General features: G+C 40.8%; 1 protein-coding gene across 3 annotated transcripts in view; it reads left to right on the top strand.

The window, feature by feature from the left end:
- Positions 1-434: 434 nt before the first annotated feature.
- LOC113010073 (laminin subunit alpha-3) overlaps positions 435-26,342 on the top strand; it is a 60,232-nt gene continuing 34,324 nt past the window's right edge. For 2 of the 3 annotated variants that reach the window (XM_026148903.1, XM_026148902.1), the window contains exons 1-16: positions 435-1,292; positions 1,818-1,970; positions 13,591-13,708; positions 14,923-15,041; positions 15,148-15,318; positions 16,896-16,996; positions 17,738-17,853; positions 18,660-18,778; positions 19,164-19,254; positions 20,368-20,499; positions 22,154-22,204; positions 22,313-22,360; positions 24,193-24,327; positions 24,924-25,058; positions 25,742-25,876; positions 26,028-26,080. In XM_026148903.1, coding sequence (XP_026004688.1) covers positions 1,029-1,292; positions 1,818-1,970; positions 13,591-13,708; positions 14,923-15,041; positions 15,148-15,318; positions 16,896-16,996; positions 17,738-17,853; positions 18,660-18,778; positions 19,164-19,254; positions 20,368-20,499; positions 22,154-22,204; positions 22,313-22,360; positions 24,193-24,327; positions 24,924-25,058; positions 25,742-25,876; positions 26,028-26,080 — 1,941 coding nt within the window. In that variant the 5' untranslated portion in view covers positions 435-1,028. The remainder of the gene's footprint in view (positions 1,293-1,817; positions 1,971-13,590; positions 13,709-14,922; positions 15,042-15,147; positions 15,319-16,895; positions 16,997-17,737; positions 17,854-18,659; positions 18,779-19,163; positions 19,255-20,367; positions 20,500-22,153; positions 22,205-22,312; positions 22,361-24,192; positions 24,328-24,923; positions 25,059-25,741; positions 25,877-26,027; positions 26,081-26,342) is intronic. The other variant, XM_026148904.1, reaches the window with a different exon arrangement.

Here is a 26,342-nt window from a genome sequence, read left to right as displayed (position 1 = left end):
CCCTTCTCTGATGCGACATGTGATATATGCACCACTAGAGGTCGCCCCAAGATCACCGTGCAAGAGTCAACAACGTTCGAGTCATACTGTATAAAAGTTTGTATACGGTCATTGTGAACTCCTGGGGAGGGGAGGGGGCACTTCGTAGGTGTAGAGCGCGCCAGATTCTGCTGTTCTATATTCACGCGAAAACTATACAAATAAAACATGATATGAGGTTCCGAGTGTAGGCTTAATGCTTTCACAGACAGTTTTTTTTCTATAAACAGACGTATTATTCAATAATCAGTCGTAATTCAATTTTTCCCTTTTTATGCCACACTTCAGAATCCAAAATATTGGATTGGACACCGCATTATTTAACGAGACAATAACATTAACTGGTGGAAAATTAAATTTAGTGGTCAGCACACTTCACGCTAGCTAAGGGTTGATACAAAAATATAGTATACTAATTCCCTGGTTGTCGGCGCTCCACCTGCAGCAGCTCTATTCTCCACCAGCTGGGACCGCCCCACGCTTAAGTCTGAATCTTTCATGTGTTTGGAGATGTTTTGGTTTAAAAGCTCCTAGAAGTCTCAAAACAGGGTCACACGCAGTGACTTTACACTGTTAAATCCTTTTTAAAAAGTTTTACACCGAAAAAGGAAAGAAAAAAAGGACAAAAGATGAGCTTCTGGTGAATGCTGTGACGGCAGACCTTTGGCCCCACTCAGCGGACCAGCGTCGAGCTCAGACCATCGACCTGACACCTGATAGCTCCAGTGTGCCGCACCGTCTGGTTCAGAGCACGCAGTGCTGTCTGCGTTGAGTTTGGTGACATGCGATGGAAATAGATTACACCTCCAAGCAGCAGAAGATCCACTTAAAAGCGTCGTTTTGGGATTAACAGACGCGTTAACCCGCTAAAAGAGAGCCCCCACGCGTAACTCGCAGCCCATTAGCGCATTTCATGGAGATCCTTAGATGACAAGACCCGCTGCACGCTGCGGGTTGCGCTCAGCAACACGGATCTGTAATTTTGGAACATGGCGAGAGGGATGAGAGGAGCTCATCTCCTCTTTGGATTTTTTATTCTTGGGTTGACGCTTTTCAGGGACGCGGACGGACAACAAACTTTTAATGACTTAACAGGTTTCAGTTTGAATCCACCATACTTTAACCTCGCACAGGGCTCCGGGATCTCCGCTACAGCAACCTGCGGACAGGATGAGGCTGGCACACCGAGATATGATTTATATTGTAAACTAGTCGGAGGGCCTACAAATGGACTTCTTACTCAAAATATACAGGTAAGGAAATAAGCCTTCGTGCATGCGTAAAAGGATGGGGACGTGGTGATTACATTGTAATGTGGGAACTCCTGTAACTAGCGACCCACTCGTCCTTTTTAATGGCCCAGTCCAATGCTCCTAGTACTACCAGGAACCCCTCCGGGAACCGTGACAATTAACTGCCCACCCTGACCAAGTTGCACAACTGCCAGAAATAGTTTTACACCATTGTAGTTGAGTTCCACATTTTCTAAAGGAAATGCCCTTTCAACAGGGGTCTTATTTCCTTAGGAGATCTCCCAGGGCAATAAGGCTTTTACAGCCCTATAATACTATAAAATGCGTTCCCAAGCTTTTTCAAGTCAAGAATTTCATTAATCTACATTAAAGATATCATATTTATTTGTTTTTTGTCGTTGTTGTTTTGTTGTTGTTGTTGTTTTAAGCTTTTGGCAGTACAGGTAAGTTTTTTGCAAGCACCTCCACCATTATTAAACATGTCTGCTAATTGTTTCTGAATACTAACGACCTGATACCTTTTAGGGTCAGTTTTGTGACTACTGCAACTCCGTTGACCCAAACAAAGCCCACCCTGTGACCAATGCCATTGATGGGACTGAACGGTGGTGGCAGAGCCCTCCTCTCTCCAGGGGGACTGTCTACAATGAGGTGAATGTTACCCTGGACCTTGGACAGGTGAGATTATCATAACTCACACTACACATGAACAGATGTCTCCTGGTTAATACCAGCTGTGTGAATAATGATAGCTCAGTGGTGTCAGTAAAACATAGCACCTGAATGTTACAAGGGGAGAAGAGGAACATTTATGTCTTCCTTTGCCATTGCTTTGTGGCTGTGAAATAAGTTATTCCATTTGTGTGAGGTGACAGAGCACCTTTGCTGGTGTGAAATGGGAAGTCTGTTATATTCTTGTACCACTTTCTGTCTTTTTGTTATTGGTCTTTGCTTTGTTTTTGCTGCTGCTGATTTATTTTTGATATGCCGGCAAGAAATCGTTTTTTTAAAACTTCTCTTTTTTCCCTTCATAAGTATTCCAAAGGTGTAACATGATTATGTTTTCAGTGTGAGCTTCATCACCTCAGCTAGCAGTAATCATGTGAATAATGTGCTGCAGTTGGACTCTTGCCAGGAATCAGATTCACGCCCCTTTAGCTGGAGAGCATGCTTCCATCCTGAGCTGTGTGTCTCTGGCAGGAGTTTGGCTAACGGCCCATAAAACAGCACCTCATGCTCAATTATCCACCGTGAGGAAAGAGAGGAATGCTGTCTCTGGATTAGGGATCAGGAGAATGTAAAATCGAATAGGAGAAGTTTAGGTGGAGGCATGGACCTCTTACGTGATCAGGGTTTTGACTAGCTTTGGAGAAGACTTCAAAAAAATAAATGAGAGAGAGGAGCAAAAGTGCTCCCCTGCACACGTGTTGCATCTTTGGCTCCCAGTGGGCACTGTGTCAGACAATGGGTGTGGGCTTTTCTGTCTCTGTTTTTAGACAGACTGAGCTGAGCAAAGCTCCTGCATGGTTAAATATAGTCCAAGCTTCCAAGAGGATGGACACATGCAGGGCTTTTAGAGATGTCTGCCTTTAATACGTGGTAATGCTCAGTTTATTTAGGAGCAGGGAAAGCAGTATTATTGCATTATAGGGTTCTAGAAGAGTGTTGCTAGATCTCGGACTGTAACTCAACCAAACAAAACCCTGCCTCCCTTCAATACAACACAATCTTAACTACATATGCACACACAACACACCCGTTTCACCTATATCACAGTTTTTCTTTTTTTTTTCCACCACGACTCTAAATGCTCACCTGCTGCCCTTGCATCCTAATGTTTAGTGCTCAAATCGTGTTAAGATATTTTTGTTTTTGTAATTTAATTATATGATCATATGTTTGCAGCTCCTTGATGCATAGAACAGGGTTGTCAAACTCATTTTACAGCTCAGTTTGATCTTAAGTGGGCCAGGTCATTAAAAACTACGGTGGGCCTGAGAGGCCAAACGGACTGCAACTTAAGAAAAAAACAGCAATAAGAAAAATGCTGCAAAAGCACACAAAACACAATGGAAATAGGAAAAATGACAAAAATAAAAAACAGAAATAGGAAAAAACAGATTTCCAAAAGCACAAGGGAAGTGTTTCTGGAGAGACAATAACCCAACGGACCAGTTGCAGGAACCCAAAACATGGTGGGTGTGTTTTATCATGATTCATATAATACTGATGACGGATTTTTAGGCTAATAGTTAGGCTAACACACTTACCTCTCATCTTTTCTTAACTCACAAAACCGATAGATCCTCCACTTCTTTTGAGTGTCTCCCAGCGCAATTCTTAGCATTTTTTGGTTCCTGCAACTGGTCCGTCGGGTTATTTTCTCTCCAGAAACACTTCCCTTGTGCTTTTGGAAATCAGTTTTTTCCTATTTCTGTTTTTGTTTTTCCTATTTCCGTTGTCGTTTTTCCTATTTCCGTTGTATCTTGTGTGCTTTTGCAGCGTTTTTCTTATTGCTGTTTTTTTCTTAAGTTGCAGTCCATTTGGCCTCTCAGGGCCACCGTAACAAACCCTCTTTCTGACAGTGTAAAGACGTTCAGCTGCACATTAATCCCTGATATCTCAGTATAAGAAGTGCAACTTCAACAGCACGCTTAAGTTTTACGACATGATAAAGAAATGCTGTAAAATGCACGAGCTGTAAAATGTATGAAAATGCAGTATGAAAATGCAGTTAAAAGTCAAAATGTCCTTTATATTTTCTAAAGATGTCCGGTTGGCTGGGCCGATTCTGGTCCCTGGGCCTTATGTTTAACACCCTTGCTCTAGAATACCAAATCAAGTACCTGACCAGGTTACTTACATTCGTATATGTGATGTTTGGGGTGTGCTTTATTTACCCTATTGCTGTGTTTCATGGCTTTCTTCCACCAAACAAACATAAGCCTGTGCATCATCCAGAAAAGTGCTCTAAGCTGCCGTGTTCTTTGAGTGTTCTGTGTAAAACTTTAATAGCTTTGTAGATTCTTTTTAAATCCATAGGATCAATTGTGTATACAGTGAAATATGTGGGCTAGACTGAGCTGAAAGGGTACTGTGGTTTCTTTCAAGAGCAACGCAGGTGGCTGTGCAGCTCTTAGGAGAGATATTAGATAAAGGCACACTTGATGTTTATGTTAGAATAATGAGGTTCAAAGAGGGGGGCTCTTTTGACAGAGCTGCTTCCGGTCTGTCTCTTTCAAAGACGACCGTTTGAAGCATGGCTTGCCAAGTTTGAAGCTAGACTAAACTGATATAAAGTGACCTGAACGGTTGCTATGATAAATTACACCAGTATCCTGCTGCCTTGGCTTTAATGGCAGTGTGGTTCTGTTGGATACTCTGTCAGTTGGACTAAAATTTAAAGTTTTTATTTTTGCTAACTTGTCTAGATTTTTTATTTGGCTGGAACATGTGTCATCACTACAAGAAGCAGTCAGGGCATAACTGGGCATTTTCATTTATTGTACTAATAACAGTCTCAGAAACAAAGATTCGGACAGCAAGGTTTTCTTTTTTTACATGTAACAATCCAAAAGAACTCGTTATTAGCTGTTTGATAACAGAGTCAAGTCAAATATTCCTGTGTTGTTGATTCATGGCAAGAGGGGGGAGGCTATCTTCAATATCCTGCATACAGAGGACTCACATCTATACATACAGCAATGTGCAATAGTTTTGAGCTTCCCCTCATTTATTTATATTTTTCTTACCTGTGTTGCAATTTTTTTATTATTATTATTTTTAGCAATAGTGTTTCAGGCCTTCTGATGGGCTCTCAAAGGTTTTCTTTGAAATCTTTTCCACTCATTTTAAATTCAGTCATTGTTCCTGACTCTTTTCAAAAGAATGTGTTTTGTTTGTTTGTTAAACTGATCTAAAAGGCACCTAACTCAAGGGATGAACCAGTGTTGTGTCTACACATAGCAGATAACTTAGCAAAGAGACGGTTTTAAATTATATTGTATTTCCTTTTGTTACTGTATAAATTGTGTGTCACAAAAACACACAATTTATAATCTACTATCTACAGTAGATGGATTGTGGCTGTCAAGAAGCCACAGGGAAACAGGGAGAAAAGGTATGTCAAATTACAGAAGAACTGGACTGTAAAACAATGGCAACAGGCCTGATGAATCCAAATGTGATTTGAATTTGATTCAAATCATCGTGAGTGTGAGAGGTACAAGAGTGAGCGTAAAACCCAAGCTCTGTCATGTTTTGGATCTGCATTTGGGTGTTGGGATCTTATCAGAACTGATGGAAATATTTTGAACCACCATGCAATGCCATCTGGAAAGCATCTGATTGATAACAATTTAATTTTTTAGCATGAAAACTGATCCCAAACATACATTAAAAGCAAAGTGGTTTGTTAGTTGTTTTATATGTATAAAACTGGTTAACTTGAGCAGTAGGCTAATAAGATTTTGGTTATAGTTTTTGTTAAAAACAATTACAAAAAAAGTCCTGGTGTTTAGGACTGACGGACGGTCAACTTAGGCAAAAAAAACCAACCAGTTTTTATGTTTTAACAGCTCCATTGTTGATAATATGTTCTGTGGCCTTTTGCTCCCCTGACCCACAAAAACAGCATCCTCTCCAAGTTCCTCAACTTAACAAAGCAAACACTTCCACAGAGTGGAGCAAGGCTGCGTCTCCATTCATGTAGCAAGTTGGTCTGGAGAGGAAGAGCGAAAATGGGAATGGCTCGCAGGCAAGTCGAGATGAATTTGCATATTTAGAAAGTAATATGCCATTTTTTAAAATAAATTAAGTGACTTTTAGAGTTTAACCATTGCCAGGATTGGGACATTGAAATTCCGGGGATTTATTGTCTTATTACTGGATGAGATTATCCCTGGAAAAATGAATATTGCCTATGCCATCAACAGGAGGCTGACATTTTTGGTTTACAATAAAAGTCTTGACAGTTATGGATTGTCCTGATATTTGACTTTTGTCTCAAGACCTTTGTCGCTGCATGGGCATTTCTTTGTATGAAGCCAACTTTTTTCTCACTTTCTTTACTAAGATCTCTTTTGTATGTTGTATCCCCTCACAGTAATGATTTTAGAGATGTTGGGAAGAGAAACAAGAACTAAGGAACAAAGTTTCTAATGAGAATGTGGAGGTGCAGCATTTACACATCGTGATAAAAGATTACCGATACACCCGTGTTTTTTGGTCCTGACCTCTTACTGCCATTGCACACTTTAAAAAACTCTTTCGATTTTTCACCTTTGTTTTTCAAAAACTCTGGCATGCGTATTTATGACATTATTTATTTTAAGTGACTGTGATGTTTTATCGCTGTATTGGCCTTGGGTGATGTCTGTGCTGTTTAACTGCTGTTCTGATTTATGTAGTGCTGTAATCAGGTCACCATATAGTTTGCCTGGGTTGATGATTAAAACTGTCTTACAAACTAATCTGAGTCTAACAGACAAAACCAAGACTGAATATTTGGAAACACAATGCGTTTTACCTTTTACCAGTTCTCTGGCAAACATTTGCTAAAACCTCGCACCGCTTTCGTTAACGGCCATAGAGGTCAAATGCTTCTTGTAGCAGGATCGCTTTCTAAATTGCCTGCAGCTAAGCAATCTACACTGCACAGGCCCCCTGTCTCAGACAGGCCAAGGCAAGCAGGCAAGCTGCTCCCTGTTTTTGTGACTTCTTGGCTTTTTGACCTATGACCCATGACAAATCCTACCTTCAGTCAGGAAACGACCACAGTGATCTTCAGTTACTCCCCCTAAACACCTTAATATGATGTTTGGTGTCACTGGCTTCTTTACTTACTTGTTTAGGAATTTGCTTAGAGTGAATAACTTGGACTATACAGAGGCATGTGCAGGTTGCACAAATACACATTTTGTGTTGTGCATTTTTATTTTAGCACATTTTGTCAGAAACATACTTATTATGAATTGATGACGGCAAAAAGTAGCTTCTCTTCCTAGAACCTTTTTCCTTGTGAACCTATTTACAGGGCACAGTAAGTAAGCCATTGTTCCTCTAAATATTTATGCCATGTATCAGGCTACCAGTCACTCCTTTTTTCTGGGGAATGTATTTTAGGAGCCCTGACCACATGTGCTTATCTGCCTGAGTGAACCCAGAGTAGACCATGTGAGGCAAACATTATAGGCCTTACAGCAGTCTGTCTGATGAGAGTGAGCTGCTTCTCATTGGTAGAAGTCAGGCAGTGACTGAGTGAATATTGGATCCTAGTAGTTTAAACGACGTTCTGATTAATTACGTGTTTTGTTTTGTTTCATTCTTTTTTAGCTTTGAGGCATTTCTTAAGTCGTCTGGTGTTTATCATGTTCGTGCTTTTGCTGCTTTAAATAGCCTCTGATTGCAGAATGTCTTGTTATTTGTGATTTGAAGGTTATTCATTTAGAAGGCTTTGGTAGTGTGCACACTGAGACCTTTCACTTTTTAGAAGATGTGAACAAGTTCAAGATCTATGATTTAGCTTTGTAACAAAGTGGCAAGAGAGTGACTCAGGTTAATGCAATGTTTTTGGCTCTGTCTATAATTCAGCAATCGTCAAGAGAAAAAGCTTCCAAGAACTCAATTTTGGAGACATTCCCCTGGAACCTAATCCTCTTTCTCGGGGGTTCACCTCCCACAAAAGTTGGTTTGAATGTTTTATTTGCAGCCGTCGCCCCCTTTTGTGTTAGAATCCTTCTAGGCGGTATTGTGTGACATCCTTTCTATGCTCTCAGACTCTCACAAAAGTTTGGCCCTTTTAAGCCTTGCTGAAAGTGACCCGGCCTTCTCTTTTCACAAGATAAATGGCTAGAAATAGAGAGGTGGTGTAATTTGGTGGTGAGAAAAGAGAAAACACACATAGCGTAGAAGTTATATCTGAAAACATTAAATTTTCCTGGCTTGTTGAGCACTCTTGATGCTGTTTAATCTAATAGACATTAATGTACAACCCTGCATGATGCTTACTTGTATGCATGGGTGACCTTCTGGGTCCAGATTCAGTTTGCATGGCTGCACTGCGTCTCTTGAAACCATGTTAGAAGCGGATTTGTATTTTGTATAGGCTGTAATCCTAATTGAAGCTGTGATTTGCCGATGTAATCCTGAACAGTCAAAGAAGTGAGTAAATTGCTGTAGAAGAACTGCCTATCTATGCTTTGTAATAAATATTTCTTCATACTGTATAGTTGGCTCACCCCTGAGACAACATTGGCTGTTACATATCCCTTTTGCTTCGGTGACGATGGAGGTGATGTAAGTGCCCGTCTTTAGCTGGGCTGCCCAAGGCACCAGGCCAACCCAGCAGATATTTACAACTACACTAACAGTCACACTGTGCTAGTTAGCATTAGCAGAGTGCATCACGGGTGACTGTTGGACAGCAGCTCCTCTTAAATCTGGAGTTGTGATGTGGAAAAGCTTGTGGGGGTTAACGTGGGATCTGTTCACCTTTTCAAGGGCCACGCCACCAGTTTGTACATAGTAATGTTATTCAGTGGTCACAGGTTTACTGACGCAGGCATTGATGCAATGGGAAGTTTCCTAGACCCATTTGACAGGGGTGTTTCATGAATAGCTCACCCATATATACACCCATGTATACTGCAGCACAATGCAGCAACATAGCTGCAGAATTTTACACATCACTACTAAAGCACTGTGTTCCATAAATATTTTTTTTGTTTTTTTGCTTAGATTCCAATTTTTTAATCAGATTCTATCACTTGGTTATTAGATCGCTGATTTCTTCACATTACAGCCAGTTTTGAATTTGCATTGCTTTTAAAACATCCTCCAATGAATAACTACTGTCACACTGGACCCCCTTTTGCCTTCCGAGCTGCCTTAATTGTTTGTGGCACTGAGTCAATAAGGTGCTGGAAACGTTCCTCAGAGATTTTGATCCATATTAAAATCGCACAGTTACATCCATGATGTGACTCTCCTGTTCCACCACATCCCAGAAGTGTTCTTTTGAATTTAGATCTGGTGGCTATGGAAGCCATTTGAGTACAGTAGACTCATGCTCAAGGAACCCGATTTAGATTATTTGAGCTTTGTGACACGGTGTGTTATCCTGCTGGAGGCAACAATCAAAAGATGGGTACACTGTGGATATAAAAGGATGTACATGGTCAGTAATTAGGTAGGGTGTTTAAATGAAGCTCAAGTGGTTATTTTCTTGGCAAAGTGTGCCTAGAAAATAACACGCCCACCATTACACCACCATCACCAGCCTGCATCTTTAATACCATTCAGGATGGAGCCATACTTTCATATTGTTTCTGACCCTGCCAGCAGAAATTTGAGTTCATTAGACCAGACAACTTTTTTCCAATCTTCTTTTGTCCAACTTTGTTACTCTTGTGTGAATTGTAGACACAGTTTCCTGTGGCACTTGTTGTGGTAGTGTTGTCACCCAACACTTCAATGTTCAACTAGTTTCAGAGATGCTCTTCTGCACATCTTGGTTGTAACAAGTGGTTATACAAGTTACCGTTGCCTTCCTATAAGCTCAAAGCAGTCTGGCAATTCTCCTCAAATATCTAACATTGACAAGGAATTTTCAACTAAGCGTACATGGCTAAATGCACTGAGTTGCTCCCATGTGATTGGCTACTTATGTATTTAAGTGAAGAAGCAGTTGAACAGATTTACCTAATAAAGTGGCGACTGAGTGCATAATGTTCAAAGCAGAAGTAGAAATGTGCGGCATTATTACCAGAAATACTTCTCGTGCAATTTTTAGCCAACTGCTCGTCGTCACCATATAACTTCTGTCATGGAGACAGAGAAAAACATACCAGACTACCCCCTTCTCCTTCCACAGCCCACCTGTTGCACACAGACAAACAGTTGTACACTGCATTATTACAGACTGGAGTGCAACTGCTCCATCCCCACTGCGCTACGTGTCCTGTCTGGCACGGGTGATCCACTGTAACAGAAGGTGATGCCTCCCCTCCTTTAAATTGCATTCTTCTGATTTTATATCAGATTTTCAGGCGCTCACTGTCAGGATTGTGCTCTCAATCTAGATTTAGTTTTTTTTGGTTGTACCCTTTGGTTGAACTTTGGGATTATGATGTTCAATATTGCTAACAGTATTGCTAGCTTATGTCTCATTTCCTACCTGTTTAACATTAAAATAAAATAAAAGACATGGAAATGTTTGACACAACATTTTGATGATTGAGGAAGCTGTGAGAAAACCCTAACCAGTTCATTTTACAGTACACTTCATTTGATCTACACAAAAAGATTATAATTGAAGAGATCCACGTGGCAGGCATGCCTAAAAGGAGTATAACAACCCAAGGGTCATGCAATCAGCTCTTTTCTTTTGAGATCTTGTAGCTCCACAGCTCTAATACCTGAAGGGGCAAGCATGTGTGAAGTTAGAGGGTAGAACCTCTGTGTAGAGGCAACAGTGGGGCTGCAGATCACACTGAATGGTGCAAGTATATCACTTCTGAGCTGTCGCACATACAAAATGGGTTATTCATGTGGACAGTTTTGGGCCTGACATGTTAAGGGTTGATGGGTTTAGGAATGATTAGTGTGTGTGCATGTGTGTGTGTGTGTCAGAATTAATTTACACATTTCTACAGGCCCAAAAAGGAAAGGAAAATATGTTGTTATGCTGTTAAAAAGGTGTTTGGTCACGAGGGATGTGAATGGCTTTGTTGTTCTGTTGCGTTAATTAGGAGGTTGGAGGAGATCTGGATGCTTTACACCTTATATATATGACATCAGGTCTAGGTCAAGAATTTAAGAAGGGTGGTAAAAAGCGAAGAGGGTAGTTGTCAAACCTGTCAAAGCTAAAACTCTGACCTTTTTGACACCCACCCACACAGCCCTGTGTTGTGGGTGTTGAGAAGTCAGACCTCACGGCAGTACGAAGCCGCAGATGCTGGGAGGGGGAGAGGATGGTACTTCTCAACTGCCATTCCAAGTGTTTTTTTTTACCTCAAGCTTGTCAGTGTGTTTCATGTCTTTCGTGCCACTACTCATGCACTTAACATGCTGTTACAGTATTTCATGGTTCCTTCAAACAATACGTAGGTGCTGGACATATTTAAAGAGCATGTGTTTAGACTGGCAGGACACAGTTGGAAAGACAGGCCTGAAATTAAGCAAAGCCATGCCAGGACAGGCATGGCTTTGCTTAAGCAGTTTCCAAGATCACACTGTCTGTTTCTAGCTGTGTTTGTTTCCGGAGGATTCATCTTGCCAACACTCAGTGTTTGGCATCAAGTCAATAATAAGTCCCTGAATCTTTGTGTCATCATCGCATTACTTGTAACTAAACTTTGAGATTGCATAGCGACTTGCAGACTACAGCTCAGTTTGTATCCCAAAAAGCTAGTTTTGTTGCACTACCCATCTTGAACCCAAATCTCTGTTGAAACACAGCTGGTGTCTGATTGTTTCAGCACTCTAATTTGGACTTTGGCTTCTTTTTTTTATTTTTTGTGACACTGGAGGATCTTGTTGCCATCTTTATCATCACAAGTGGTGGAGGAGATTTTCACTGCTGAACGTTGATGTCAGCAGCAGGTTCCTGTAAGCAGGGACACACTCTGCTTTGGGGGCATTAGGGGGGAAGGGGAATGTGGCGCTATGTTTGGAATCTGAGATGGGTCTGCGTGCCAGCCAGCAAGTCTCTCGCCACTGCACTGACCCTTTTTCTTTCCTTTTTTTTTTTTTTACACTCGTGCCATCTCACCCTCCTGACATCTCTTAACGTCACTGCAGCCCATGTGAACCAAACTTCCTGCAGATCCTCATCAGAACCAGCATGCTGATTACAGGCAACTCCTGCTTCTATTTTTAGATTGCAGCCCGTGCATCCGTGCATCTTTTTTTTGTTAGTTGCGCATCCTGTTGCATGCGGGTGGAAGTGTTCTCTGATTAATTTTAGGACACACCCTATTCAAAGCTGTGGTTGCAAGTTGTTTTATTTACTTTCCGCTTGGACCCTGATTAAAGACGTTTCCTGATTTGCAAACTGTTTTGTTGTTTATTGGTGATTGTCTGCAATCTTCAGGCAGAAAAAAAAAGGCGGACGTTTCCGTAACTGACCTCTGAACTCTCTCAAAATCCATCAACCTAAGGGCTTCTTGAACTTGAGGTTTTTTCTTGTCAGTATAATTGTGGGTCCTTTTCGACACAGTAAGTCCACAGCAGATGCATTGCCAGACTTTGCTCTGCTTTGATATGTTTGTATTAGAGCTCCTCGTCTCATGCAAGTGAGTAACTGGAATATTTCAAATGCTTCCTTGGGCTTTCATCAATGTGCTGTGGGATGCTGGACGAGTGTGGGCCTGCCTTCATCCGCCTCGAAGACAGACAGTCTGTAGAAATGTCTGTTATTGAAGTAGTGCACCGCATTATGTAGATGCAGTTACATTCATGAGCTTAGCAATGAGTGCAGGTACTGCAGGTTATATGTTTTTGAACCATGCAATGTTTCCGCGTGCCAGCTTTTAGATAAACTCTTTCTAAACCGTGCTAAACAAGACATGGACGGGTGTGGTAGTCGGGTGTAGACGAGGCCTTTTTGTTGACACTGCAGGTGTCACGTGCAGGATAGTGTCAAATGTTTGCGATCCAAGCTATGTCAAGTCCATGCCAAGTCATAACAAAGAGACCTTTGACTGCACAAATTACATTTCTTTTGTACAATGTTCAATCAAGCTGAAGTCACCCGCTTTTAGGGCTTGATAACGATGTTGACGAACTGTAAAGGAAATGTACTGCGGTGAATATCACGGGCCTGACAGAAAGCTCAGTGTTGGCAGAAACCGTCACTGACATCATTCTCTGGCCTCGTGTGGACTGAGTATTCTGATGGGAGGTGAAGATAGAAAGTTCGGGGAAGCATACAGGGATCATGTGGGCTGCACCTGCACCAGTTTATACACTCTAACAAATGTTGGCCACACAGATACCGCTAAAGCTGAGACTCAAGAATAAAAGGGCTCAAAACAGGAAGTTCTTCCTCGTTCAAAGCCATTAATCCTGTGGTGATCATTTACAGAGATAATACAGCCAAGCTGTTGTTGTATCCATACATTCACAAGAGAGGAAATGATATCTTCAGAGCTCCAGGTCAAGCAGGGAACTTTGACAGAGCAAGTACAGGAAACTGTATTTTGCCAAAATTCATTCTGAACACTGGGTGCTTTTTTATTTACCCTCCTCTTTGCTCTCTCTCTCTTTTTATTTTTTTTTTAATTTTTTTTATTTTTAGCTCTTCCATGTCGCATATGTCCTCATTAAGTTTGCGAATTCACCACGTCCTGACCTGTGGGTGCTGGAGAGGTCTGTCGACAATGGGAAAACCTTCACCCCCTGGCAGTATTTTGCACGTAAGTTCATATGTTAATGCATTAAAAACCTTCTCCTGCAAGCTGGTGCACTTTTTGTGCTGTGAATCAAACATTGAATCCTCTTGAATGTGGTCCCAACTTGAATCAATTACTCAACTGAGTTTCAAATCAAGGAAACGTGCAGGTCTGCAGAATGCCTTTTAAAATAAATAAGTGCCGTTTTCTATTGTTGTCTATAATGATGTAATTAGTGATGACAGATTCTTTTAGACTCTGTTCTCATAAAGGTTTTCTCTGTGGATTAAATAAAAAAAAAAAATCAATTTCAGTCATAAATACACAGATAGGGCAGAGTTTCATGTCTCTGCACTATACAGCTTTGGGCCTTTTTATGGAAAGGATTTAAAATTCAGCCTACCAAAAGCTATCACAGCAATCCAGGGTATTATACATTTCTAGAACTGGCAGAGGCAAAAAGAGTGTGGTCATCATTAACACTATTAGTTATACACGTGTCTTTCCTGCCATGACAAGTCAAAGTGTTTCTGTAAAGAAAAAGGCCTGCGGACAGAGTTAAAACTTTGTACTGCAGTATGTTTAATCAGAGACAGATTTAGACAGGGAGTGGGTGTGAACAAAAACCTTTGATTAAATTTGACTTGTTGAAAACATGCGAGAATGTCAGCTTAATGACTGATTTTGGTGTATTAAAAGTGGCAGGTGGTGACACGCTGCAAATCTGACACTGAACTGCCACCATTTTACATACTTAATGCATATTTTGTATGTGCTGATTGGATATCTGAGGGAGGGTGGGATGCGTGCACAGAGCCTGCCAGGAGACACAGCTGTGACTCATCTGTTTTACAGTCTCAAGGTTTCTCTTCAAGTTTGTGTTCTTTCAGGAGCTATCATGAGTTAGAGACTATTAGCTTAACCTTGAGCTTTACCTTTAAAAAATTATTTCCAGCTGCATAAACACTGCAATTGCATATTATATCATTCCTTCCAGTGTATATATATAGAGAGATTTGAGATTATTTAAAATCCCAGTTTTTCCATTTAAAATTATACTTCTTTGGTCTTTTCCTTTTGCGTCATGCAAAAGGAACATGATCCTTTTTTTCATGTGAAGATGCCAATGTAATTTCTTTACATTGTCAAGAGAACTAATTAATTAAATAAATGATTTATTATAAAAATATAAAGAATAATGGGTGTCTTCTTCTCCTTCTTCTTCTTTTTTTTGGCAGATTCAGCACGTGAGTGTATTGAGAGGTTTGGAAAGCAGCCCAATGCCCGTTTATTAAATGATGACGACCAGCTCTGCATCACAGAATACTCACGGATCATCCCTTTGGAGAATGGAGAGGTAAAATAAAAATGTATTTCTTTCTCCTTTTTTCTTTTTGAAGTAAATCAAATAGCTTGATATTGTAATAAGCATTGTAAATGGATTGTAAATTTGTATTGTTTAGGTTGTGATATCCCTTGTCAACGGCCGTCCGGGGGCCAAAAACTTTACCTACTCACCTGCGCTGCAAGACTTTACAAAGGCTACCAATATCCGCTTGCACTTCCTCCGCACCAACACCCTGCTCGGCCACCTCATCTCCAAGGCCCAGAGAGACCCCACCGTTACACGCAGGGTGAGACACACTGAACAACCTCGCACTATGGTGTCATGCTGGCAGGCTCTTGTTTCCCATTTGGCCTTTGCAGCACCCACCTGCTAGCTTGTTTTTTGCTGAAACAAGCGCACAGGCCTACCCACATGTTCACCTGTGTTGAGACCCACTGCCAGGTCTGTCTGTTATCTATCATATGAGTCATCTTGGTAATTTCCTTGATACAGAGTAGTGTACAGGACTGTGCAAAACATCTGAGCTACTCCTCATTTTTTTAATATTTTGCTTCCAGTAGCCAATATTTCTCCAGGCTTTCTGAAGATCTGTCATAGTGTTTCTTTGAAACTGGCTGGTTTTTCACTTATTTTCAGTCAAGTCCTTATATTTGACCATTTTTAGGGGAACACCTATAAACAATTCAAGCATAAAAAGGCACCTAAGTTGCAAATAATTATTTGTTTCCATTTCATGTCAAAAATAACACACTCTGACAGGAAGAAAAAAAATCATTTTATCAGCAACAAGCTAAAGCCCAAAGCGCTATTAGTCGAAAACTTTGTATATCTCAGCATGGTGTGCAGTGTGTCCTGAAAAAAACTTTGAGGAAACTTGTGGAGGACAAAAGCGGCAGACCTAACGATGAAAGTTATCTGAAAGTTGTGTCCTTAAGAAGGAAAAATATCCTGACCTAGGACCGGAGAGATAGATCTGACCTTTGAGTTGATCCAGCTTGTTCACTGAAGCCTCATCAGAAATGGTCAAAGGTGGCTGCCAAGAAGCCAGAAGTACAACAGTGTCTACAGCCATCTGTAAAACATTGAGACGACTCTGTCATGGTTTAGTCCTGCATTTCAGCCGGTGGGTAAGGGATGTCATGTCAAAACTTGTAGAATTATGAACTTTAAAAAATAATATCACATTTTGATCCATCATGCAGTACCATCTGGAAAGCATCTGATTGGCAGCAGGTGCCAATGATCAATGATCCTAGACACACTGCCAATGCAGTAAAAGCATACCTGGAAAGGAAAACGTGCAATGGAACGCCATCAGTCATTGTTTGGCCTTTCCAGGAGCCTGAACCTCAACATTACTGAAGCAATGTGAGATCATTTAGACAGAGAATGAAACAAAAGGCAGCCAAAATCCAAAGAAATGATAAGAAAGCTTCAGGCTGTGCTGAAGAATAAATATGGTGCTACCAAATACTTACTGTCAAGCCTGTTAGAACTAAACAAACCATTTTTTTTTTTGGTTTATGTTTTGGCAAAATATAAAGACATGATGGTTTTGCACAGCACTGTATCTTTGTGATTTACTATTGTGTCTAAAACATCTGTTTAGTTTTCCTTATTCGAACCTTTGGGAATCAGTGATGTTGGCTGCCTTATCTCGTGTTATCTCACGCACTGATTCACCCCATAAAACTAGCATTATCTCATGGGTCATGGTTTAAGTTTGCACTTGTCAGCATGTGTGACTCACTTCTGCTGCCAAGCAGAGCCAGGCATTTGTTCTGGTGTGACTGGTGTCGCTAAGTTGCTGATAACATGGTTGGAAATTATGCTGCTGATAACATATTCTTTATTTGCTGACAGTATTACTACAGCATCAAAGACATCAGCATTGGCGGACGCTGTGTTTGTCACGGGCACGCACAGATGTGTGGTGGAGGCCGTAACCCTGACAACCCAAATAGGTTAGTAATACATACTTCACCTTCAGCTCTAAAATATACTTGCCTTTATTCAGTGAGCTTTTTGTAGAATTGGGGCTCTTGTGTACAACTATTACAGTAAAGTGGATTTAATTCTGAAAGAAAAGAGGCAAAGATTACAAATGCTGCCTCTAGTGTATGAGGTATAGCATAGATAAGATCAAGAGTGATCACTTGTTTCTGAAAAGCACAATTATGTTGTTTGTGCAGTGACTTCACCATTATAAAAAGCAGTAGATTGTTTTAGTTTCCCTGATTACTGGCTGTGATAAGATTTGGGATAAAGCGCTGCTTTGAACCATTGTAAGCATTAGTACTCTGAAACAAAAAAGTCCAAGAAAAAAGAAGAGGATAGGATTCGTGGATGCTTCACTAAGTTGGTTGTCTCATCGCTCTCATCGCTGTAATTTCCAGGTGCTGTAAGCGGCTGTTTTCACCTACACAAAGCTTGAACATCAAACGGAAGACAGGAAGAATTAACGCTGAATAGCAGCTGCGCAGATACCAAAACAAGGCTTAAAGCGAAGCAAATTTGAATGTCTATTTGTCTGACTGTCTGAAATAAGATTTCAGAATGAATGTTAGTGCTCCGCTGTGCGTCCTTGAGTTTGTAGATACCCGACTGTGTGTGCCAGTAAATATCAATGTACAGTTGGGACTTTTTCTCTGAAAACCCATCTTGGCACTACTACTGAATACAGGCGTCTCGTCTCCTTTCTTTAGTCGCCAGTGCGAGTGCCAGCACAACACCTGTGGCGAGTCATGTGACCGCTGCTGCCCAGGATTTAACCAGAAGCCATGGCGCGCTGCAACTGTTGACAACCCGAATGAGTGTCAGCGTAAGTATACATGTACAGTACTTCATTTAGTGTGTAACCAAAACCGCACTCTGCTACTCCCCATGCTGTTGGCTCCTTGAATTACTACCCCCAGAGAGGACTGAAGTGTCCTCTTGCCTCTGATATTTAAGCCCTATTGTGGATGCCCTGATATGGTATTGTGGTGAGCCTCAGTGAAGAGCTGGGAGGACATTCCTGATATGGTATGTGTGATGAACAGCACGGTGCACAACTTGCTTCAGGATAACTGGGTTTTGTCTGTTTAGGTAGCTGGTCAATGAGCTTAGTCAACCCTGCGCCGACCTAGATAGTGAGAGCTTATCAGCGAGCCATTCAGTCCATCAGCAGAGCCTTTGCCAACTGGAATCTAATTGCTTTGCACTGTTGACAAGTTTGGCCTTCATGAAACATAACCTTGAATCAGCCACAGAAGTAAAGCAAGGAAGGAAACTTGTAATCCAGTCAGTGCACTCATGCAGTGCAAATGCACCCAACCCATTCATAATCATTAATAAGACAGGGTGGATTACAGGAAGAGGATATGCCATCTTGTTTAGTTTTGGATTTTATAGTTTCTCTTGATGCTTAACAACCTTGACTTAATATTCCTTTTAAGAGAATGAGTAGCTTAAGGTACTTACAGGGGGAAAGGGGGAGTCAGAGGTAATTTACTGACAGTATAGAATAATACTTGTCTCTGTTTGTGTGTGTGTGTGTGTGTGTGTGTGTGTGTGTGTGTGTGTGTGTGTGTGTGTGTGTGTGTGTGTGTGTGTGTGTGTGTTTGTCTTGGGGGGTTTCCTCCTCAGCCTGCCAGTGTTTCTCCCATGCCTTCGACTGTTATTACGACCCAGAGGTGGAAAAAAGGGGAACAAGTTTAGACACCTTCGGCAGGTTTGATGGAGGAGGAGTGTGCATCAACTGCCAGGTATGTACTGGGTATCAAGTCTAAACTGATTCTTATGTTTGCATGTGTGTGGTTGAAAACAGGATAGAAAGTGAAGCAATATTCCATACTGCATGTCTCTATATCATTCAAGTCTTTTGCAGAGGATTGGATATTGCATACTTCAGTTTGAAACTTGTGCAACTTGCTGTGTGAGGCCAAAGCAAACGTTCTTTTTGAAACTTTCTAGGAACTTTGTGACCTTCTTTTTGCCAAGATGAATTTGAATTGAGTGTTATGTTAAGATGGAGTGTTATGGATATCAAGTATTGCGTAATGTCCACATAGATTGATGCAAAGCTAGAAACTTAAACTCATATTTTTTTGTTCAAGACTAAAGTTAATTTTGTTCTGTATCATTCTTTAGCACAACACTGCTGGAGTGAACTGTGAGAGATGCATTGAAGGCTTCTACAGGCCTTACGGTGTCCCTACTGAGTCTCCCACCGGATGCATACGTAAGCCACATTTTTGTCTGTCACATCAAAATGCTGTTTTCATACTGATGTTGTAAAACTTTACTATGTACTGATGAAAAAGACTGTGGAAATATAAGCCTATGCTGTTTATGCATGCGTGTGTGTATTTTTGTGGAATCCGTTTTTGCAGCTTCTCTGACATTTTTCAAGATACGACAACAGATAGTTTGGGAATCAACTATTGTCCCACCATGTTGTTATGTGACCTACAACATGTGTGATCAATGAGTGAAGCCAAAGTGTATTTTTATTCAAAGCAAGGCTTTAGCACCTCGCTTTAGACTGACACAGATGGCACCACTGTCAAGCACCACGGGCACCGCCGCTTGTTTTATTGCTAAACTGGGCTCTGCCATTGTTTACACTACTTTAATGGTCCATCACTATTCCTCTTGGTATAAATAGCTTACAGTTGTGTTTGCACATGACAAAGTAGTGGAATTAAAGCGGTTGACCCAAGAGCTTTTAATTTAATCATAAAATACACAAACTCAATTAAGTAGCTTAGTAGCCGAAAGTGTTCAGAGTCAGTAAACGTTCATCATTATTAACTTTTAAGAGCTCTCGTTTTGGGATTTGGGATGGTTGAAAGCTTTCTGTACGTGTTACTTTACTTTGTGGAAATTTTGGGTATTTAACCTCAATTTGTGCTCTGAGTGGGCATCATCATCAGCACTGTTGCCTCACATTAAGAATTTGCTGGTTTCGAATCGACCATGTGGTCGGGGTCTTTCTGTGTGGAGTTTGCAGGATCTGTGTGGGTACTCTGACCTCCTCACACAGGTTGATGATTCTCATTTGCCCATACGTGTGAATATGACTGTGAAAGGATAACTGTCTCTGTGTCAGCCCTGCGACAAACTGGTGACCCGTCCAACGTGTACCTCGCCTCCCGCCCAATAGCAGCAGGGATATGCTCCAGTCCCCCCACCCCACCCCGTGACCCTGAAGTAGATAACAGGAAGAAAATAGATGGATTTTACTCTGATGATTCATGTGTTTGTCTATATGTGTATTTTACATCTACATTTTGCACATGTTAACATGGGCACTTTCTTTTTTCTTTTCATAAAATCACATGGCATCTACCAGCTTGCAGCTGTGACGAAAGAACTACAGCTGGATGTGAAATGGGGTCTGGATGGTGTATCTGCAAGCCACAGTTTGCTGGAGAAAACTGCGATCGCTGTGCTGATGGACACTATTACTACCCAGACTGCTTTCGTAAGTTTAGTTTTGCTCTCACATGCCAAGTTAGATGTGAGAGCAATCATGCATTTAGCACAAATGTGCTAAATGCATGATTTTGGCAAACAACAAAAAGGTACAGTTAGTCTTTCCTGTACCTCATTTGAATCTTGACTTGAAGGGAAGACTTTGCTTTGTCATAGAAGGGTGCAACTATTCATGGTCAGTTTACCTGAACCCAGTCGTTAACAGCTGGAATCATGATTCAACATTGTTTTACTCTCAGATTTCTCCCTGAACAAACACATTTGTCCAAAGCCTTTTGACAGAAATACATCTTGCAGGAGTACACTTGTAAAGTTATTTCATGCTTTGCGTAAGCCTTACAGGTAGTGGACACATAAAAAAACTTCCCCATCTAATCTCATTGATCTGATCTGCCAGCAGATTCAGGAGTCTGCTATGACTGGAGATAAGCTGCTCGATGTTTCATTTTACATTTCTTTCTTTAAGGCGCTAAAGCCATTCCTACAGTAATATTGATCTTTTTCTCTGTCTTTGATTGATAAACCTGCTTAAAACCGGCTTCTGTTGAATTTCCTACAGCACTCGATTTCTCTATTCACACATCTATTTTCAATCAATTTAAAGTTATTCATATTTAATTGAAAATTAGCCAGTGTGACAACAGAGAAATCCAAAGACTCACATCATTTTTGTCTTATCATCTAATGTTGATTGTCGATATCATTGACAGTCCTTACACAAACACAGCAACACAGGTTTGTAGTCTCAAGATGTGTTTTGCTAACACAGAATTTTTAAACATTTGGTCCTTATCATCAGCATGTTAGCACTGCCAAACTAGACTAAACATGTTGACTCGGTCATGAGAGAATTATTTGGGTTTGAAGAGGCGCTTGCTTGGTGTTTTCTGTCACGGCACGAAATGTTTGCAGCTTGTTGGATTTTGAACTGAAGATGTGTAACTTGTACACATAAAATCTGACAACTGTGTAACTGCAGCACCAGCTGAAACATTAACTGCACATCGTCTGCAAACGCTTGAGGTTCGTGTCTGAGTAAGTAAGTAAGTCTGAGTAAACAATACCTAAAATAGTTGAGCGGTTTTACAAGACAAAGGAGCCTATGTCATTCTTTGGTCTGTCCAAAGGTAACAAAGTCTGCCTACCAGTTCCTTTAAAGCTCAGTACTAAATAGGTTACAGTGTGCTTTTTTAAATGCATACACATCGTGTACTTGTAAGAATGGATGTGACAGTGGTGATGTGCTGAACTGTTCAGGCCTTATTACTCCTCCCAAGCAAAGTCGGTGCTTAATCCTTTATAAAATGATGAAAAGTTGTTTTTAGACTTTGTGCAAATCCAGGCTTGTTGTTTCCCCCCTGCGTACAGTTTACATTAAGCTGAGCTGCCTAACCACTGACTTTACTATTCAAATGCAAACATTGCTTAGATCCTCTCGTCTATCTCTTGGCAAGAAAGTGAATAACTTCAAAACGCGGGCGTGGGGGATGTTTGTTTTTATATGAGTAGCTTTCAATTACTGCACCAAGAGAAACCCCCCCCCCCCCCCCCGCACCAATAAGTAATGTTGACACTGAGGTTTTACTTCATTACATTTTCCAGTCACTGGAGGTCTTAATTTTGTTCCTCTCTTTTGCAATCAGGATATCCAGTGTACCCAGTGACCACCAAATCTCCTGCAGGTCCCATTGTGGGTAAGATCAGTAAACAGACTTTTGCAATATGTCATATCAGACTTAGGCATTTTTAAACATCTGCTTAAAATGCTGTTATTACATCCTCCTTATTTTCTCCTTCTATAGGTCCCACTGTTTGCCCTCCAGGCTATTTTGGCGTGCCCAGCTGTCAGCGTGAGTGTGGTTAGACCTGATGTGAAGTGTCTTCATGGCAGTGCTTTTATACTCATTGCAACTTGATTGAAACTGAAACTTGTAGTGATGGGTCGTTCGCGAACGAAATGGCTCTTAGAGCCGACTCTTTAATATTTTAATTTATATTTAATTGTGTTGTGGTTTGCAGTGTTTTGTGTTGTTTTACGTTAAATTTGTTTAAAAGAAAAAAGCTGAAAATTTAAATAGTTAAAAGTTTAAAATGTAAATAGTTGTTTTTTGTATTATATGATTTATTTATTACGTTTTATGTGGAGTGCATAAATAAAGTATATTTATGGTGGCCCTTAGAGACAAAGCACGTACAAACTCCAAAACACGTACAAACTCCAAAACACGTAAAAACTCAGAAGCACGTACAAAAGACAACAGAAGTGCTCCAGGATGCTAGGGCGCAGTGTTGAGCTTTTGTTACCTAGTGGCTACACAAGCCAGGAAGTATCAACAACCGGATTTGGTGTGTGGTAGTAACAGGTAAATGAACTTTTTTTTAAAATTATTTGAATAAATATGAGTGCTTGTCTATAAATACACAAACAATACACACATGCTTTCAATTGTGTAATTTAAGTGATCTGGGTAGCTCTGTTTTGGAAGTTCAGTTAACGCTAGAAATGTGTTTTGGAGTTTGTATATGCTTTAGAGTTTGTACGTGCTTTGTCTCTAGGGGCCATATATAAACATATAAATAAAACCACTTTTTTTACATTAGTAATTCCTTTTCTGCATAATTTTATATTATTGTTAATGATAAATTAATTAAAGCAACAAAACAACCTGAAGAGCCGGTTCGAAGCCGAAAGAGCCGGCTCTTTTTAGTGAGCCGAGCCGAAAGAGCCGGATCTCTAAAAAGAGCCGGAAATCCCATCACTAGAAACTTGGCCTTTTACAAAGGTCTTTTATAGGGTACCCTTTTTAAAAAATTCCAGACTTACTTTACTTAGAGGCTTTCAAAAGAGCTTTAGCGGTCTGTATGTGGTGCCACTGAGTCAGACTCTGTTTTGTCTTGATTTAAACTTAAGAACACGTGTTAGAGGTCAGTCAAGTTGAAGGCTAAATTTGTAGCCCATGTGTAACCTGGCATTTATTGTGTTTAGCTGGTCAAAATACTGGTATAATACATCCAGATAGCATGCAGTTGTTCAGAATAACAGTTCAGTGGTCTTACATTTTCTCATCCATCAATGGGACTTTATGTTCAAATAGTCTCATGATAGCAGTGGCCATTTGGGGCTATTTAGTGGAAACTAATATTATTTATAAGTTTCCTTCAAGCTGGGAAATCCATTATCAGTAATATGGCATTGCTATTAAAGTGAAAACCATCAGTTCTTGATTCTTTTCCTCCCACTCAATTCAGCTGTCAGAGAACGTATGCTAACACTGACTTACCTCTAACGTGTAGGCTCAAGAGCCTGTCTTTCAATCAACAGCCTTTGAAAAGCTGGCTTCATGCTTGGGAGCTGCTTAGAGGCAAAGAAAACTATGGTAGTCTCTTGGGTGGCTGTGCCAAGCCTATTCGGGAACCACTACCGGGCGGGGCCTGGCAGGGGGTGGGGTGGGCACCAGCATAGCTGTGCCACTGTGTGCCACACTATGAGAATAGTTCAACTGAAGGAAGTATTTGTCAGTCTTTTTTTTTTTTTTTTGGAGTTCCACTAAAGGAAGAGCTCAGCCTCAATTATAAGCAAACGTTAATGTTCCACTAGGAATACACATTTGAATTTCTGTTAAGATTTAATTTGTTTGCTGTTATTGTTAAATTAAATGCTTCCACTGTGTTTTGTGCGCAGCGTGTATTTGTGACTACAGAGGGACTCTGGGTGGGATATGCGATGCTTTAGGCCGCTGCCTGTGCCAGCAGAGCGTGGAGGGCGAGCGCTGCGACCGCTGTCGACCTGGATACCACTCCTTCCCAAACTGCCGGGGTGAGAGAGACGTGCATGCCAACATAGAATTTGAACCCCGCAGACTGTAAAGAAACACAAAGTCATCAGTGTTACTGGTTAATGATTAGGAAACCGGAGTTTTATTTTAAAAGAAGTGGCCACAAGTGGTTATTATGTGGAACAGGAACAAAGGCAGCAAATCAGCGCTGTAAATGTTAATAGGTGTGACTGGAGTGACTTAATTACACAGCAGGGATTAGTTTGTCCAGCAATCTTTTGCTTTGTCAATACAGAGAGAAACTTCACTCTCTCCATGAGAGAGCTTATAGTATTATCAGATGGAAGTACACTTACATATTTGGCCTTTTTTAAGTCTTAGCTCAAGGTTTTTGACACTTGACCCTTAAAGCTTTAAATGGACCCTCCAGACAATCTGATTTCAGTAACAATTATCAAAGTACATGTGGAAAAATGCGTGTGTATTATGTGTGTTTTAGTTGATGTTTACAGATTTTTTGCATGTAAAGATTACTTATTCGGACAGATTTTTTTATAATGAGGTCTTTTCTGGGTAAATGTTTATACAGAGCTATAAAAATAGAATAAATTTTTGCTTTATTATTTTATTTCTTCAGCATGTCTCTGTGATGGGGCCGGCGTGGCCGACAGCGTGTGCGGTCCAAATGGTCAGTGTATTTGTCTCTCCAATTATGGGGGACGGGAGTGTGATGAATGTGCGCCAGGCTACTATGGATATCCTGACTGTGCTGGTAAGTAGGATTTGTCCCTCTATGTCTATCAGTATAACTACAGTAGATAAACCACTTGTGTACTTTTGACCTCTGCTGATGAGAAAGCTGCTGGGAAAAAAAATGTAGCTTCTGGTTTGGTTGGATTTATGGTGGCCTCTTCTCATGACTTTGAAGGAGAAATCCTCCCACGGCATCCACAAAAATCCCACTCTGCCCCCTCAATTGATTTTTTTAATGCAATTTGCATGACACGATGTTTCGCAGAGAGATGAAATATGTGATATTTATAGACCTCTTCCTTGTATGGACTCATATTCCCAAGAATAGACAACTGGGAATCACTTAAGACAATCTGATTCTTAAAATAAACAAGCTCATCCCAAGAGTTTCAATTCCTGTTCTTTTCTTATGAGATTCACTTATCCCTAAGGACAATGGCTGGGGCTCTGGAGGTAGAGCATCATCTACTCATCTGAATTGTTGATGGTTTGATCCCTGTCTCACCCAGTCTGAACCACATGTTACTCTTTGATGCATTCGTCTGCATGTGAATAGTAGACACAAAGCACATACATGTGGAAAACAGTGCTTGTGTGGAGGGGTGAATGAGACATGTTACGGAAAAAGGGCTGTATAAGAACCAGACAACTTACCATAATAATGCTTAGAGTTCTTATGTCTGCTTGTGTAACTGTCCCCAGCCTGCCGGTGTTCACAGGAAGGCTCATATGACGCAACTTGCGACCCGTTATCGGGTCAGTGCCTCTGCCTTCCAGGTGTGGTGGGTCAACTGTGTGATCGTTGCGCCTCTGGTGTGAGATTCCCTCAGTGCTCGGGTAAACACTTGAAATCATCAAACTCATAAAAGTAGTCATTTTTATGGACAGCGGGTAGATGTGTTATTTAGGTCATTATTGTTTGCTGTTGCTGTGGTTATTGTTGAAGCTCAGTAATATTACCTTTTCCTTTTTCATTTTGTCCTTCCAGCCTCCATCAGTGTGTGTAACACAGCAGGAACTGAAGCGTCTGATCCTCGAACGGTGAGCCGCTCTCTGTTAAGTTGCATTTTTCTGTGCATCGTGGCCCTATCTGGAACAAGCTTTTATTTTCCTTGCTGATAGAAGTGGTCACAGTATAAATCCAGTGATGGGTGTGGGTTTGCATTGACTAACAGCCCTACAACTGATAACACAACTCCACGTCATCCTGCGCGGTTTCACAAGGAAGTGTTTTTCTGGTGAAAACCAAAGGAAATTAAAAAAGGAAAAGAGGCTTCCTTCCATTATAAAGGGGAAAAACAAC

Source organism: Astatotilapia calliptera, chromosome 18, assembly GCF_900246225.1.
Source record: "Astatotilapia calliptera chromosome 18, fAstCal1.2, whole genome shotgun sequence".
NCBI lineage: Eukaryota > Metazoa > Chordata > Actinopteri > Cichliformes > Cichlidae > Astatotilapia > Astatotilapia calliptera.
Note: the sequence above shows the minus strand (reverse complement) of the source record. Positions and strands in the feature narration are given on the sequence as shown.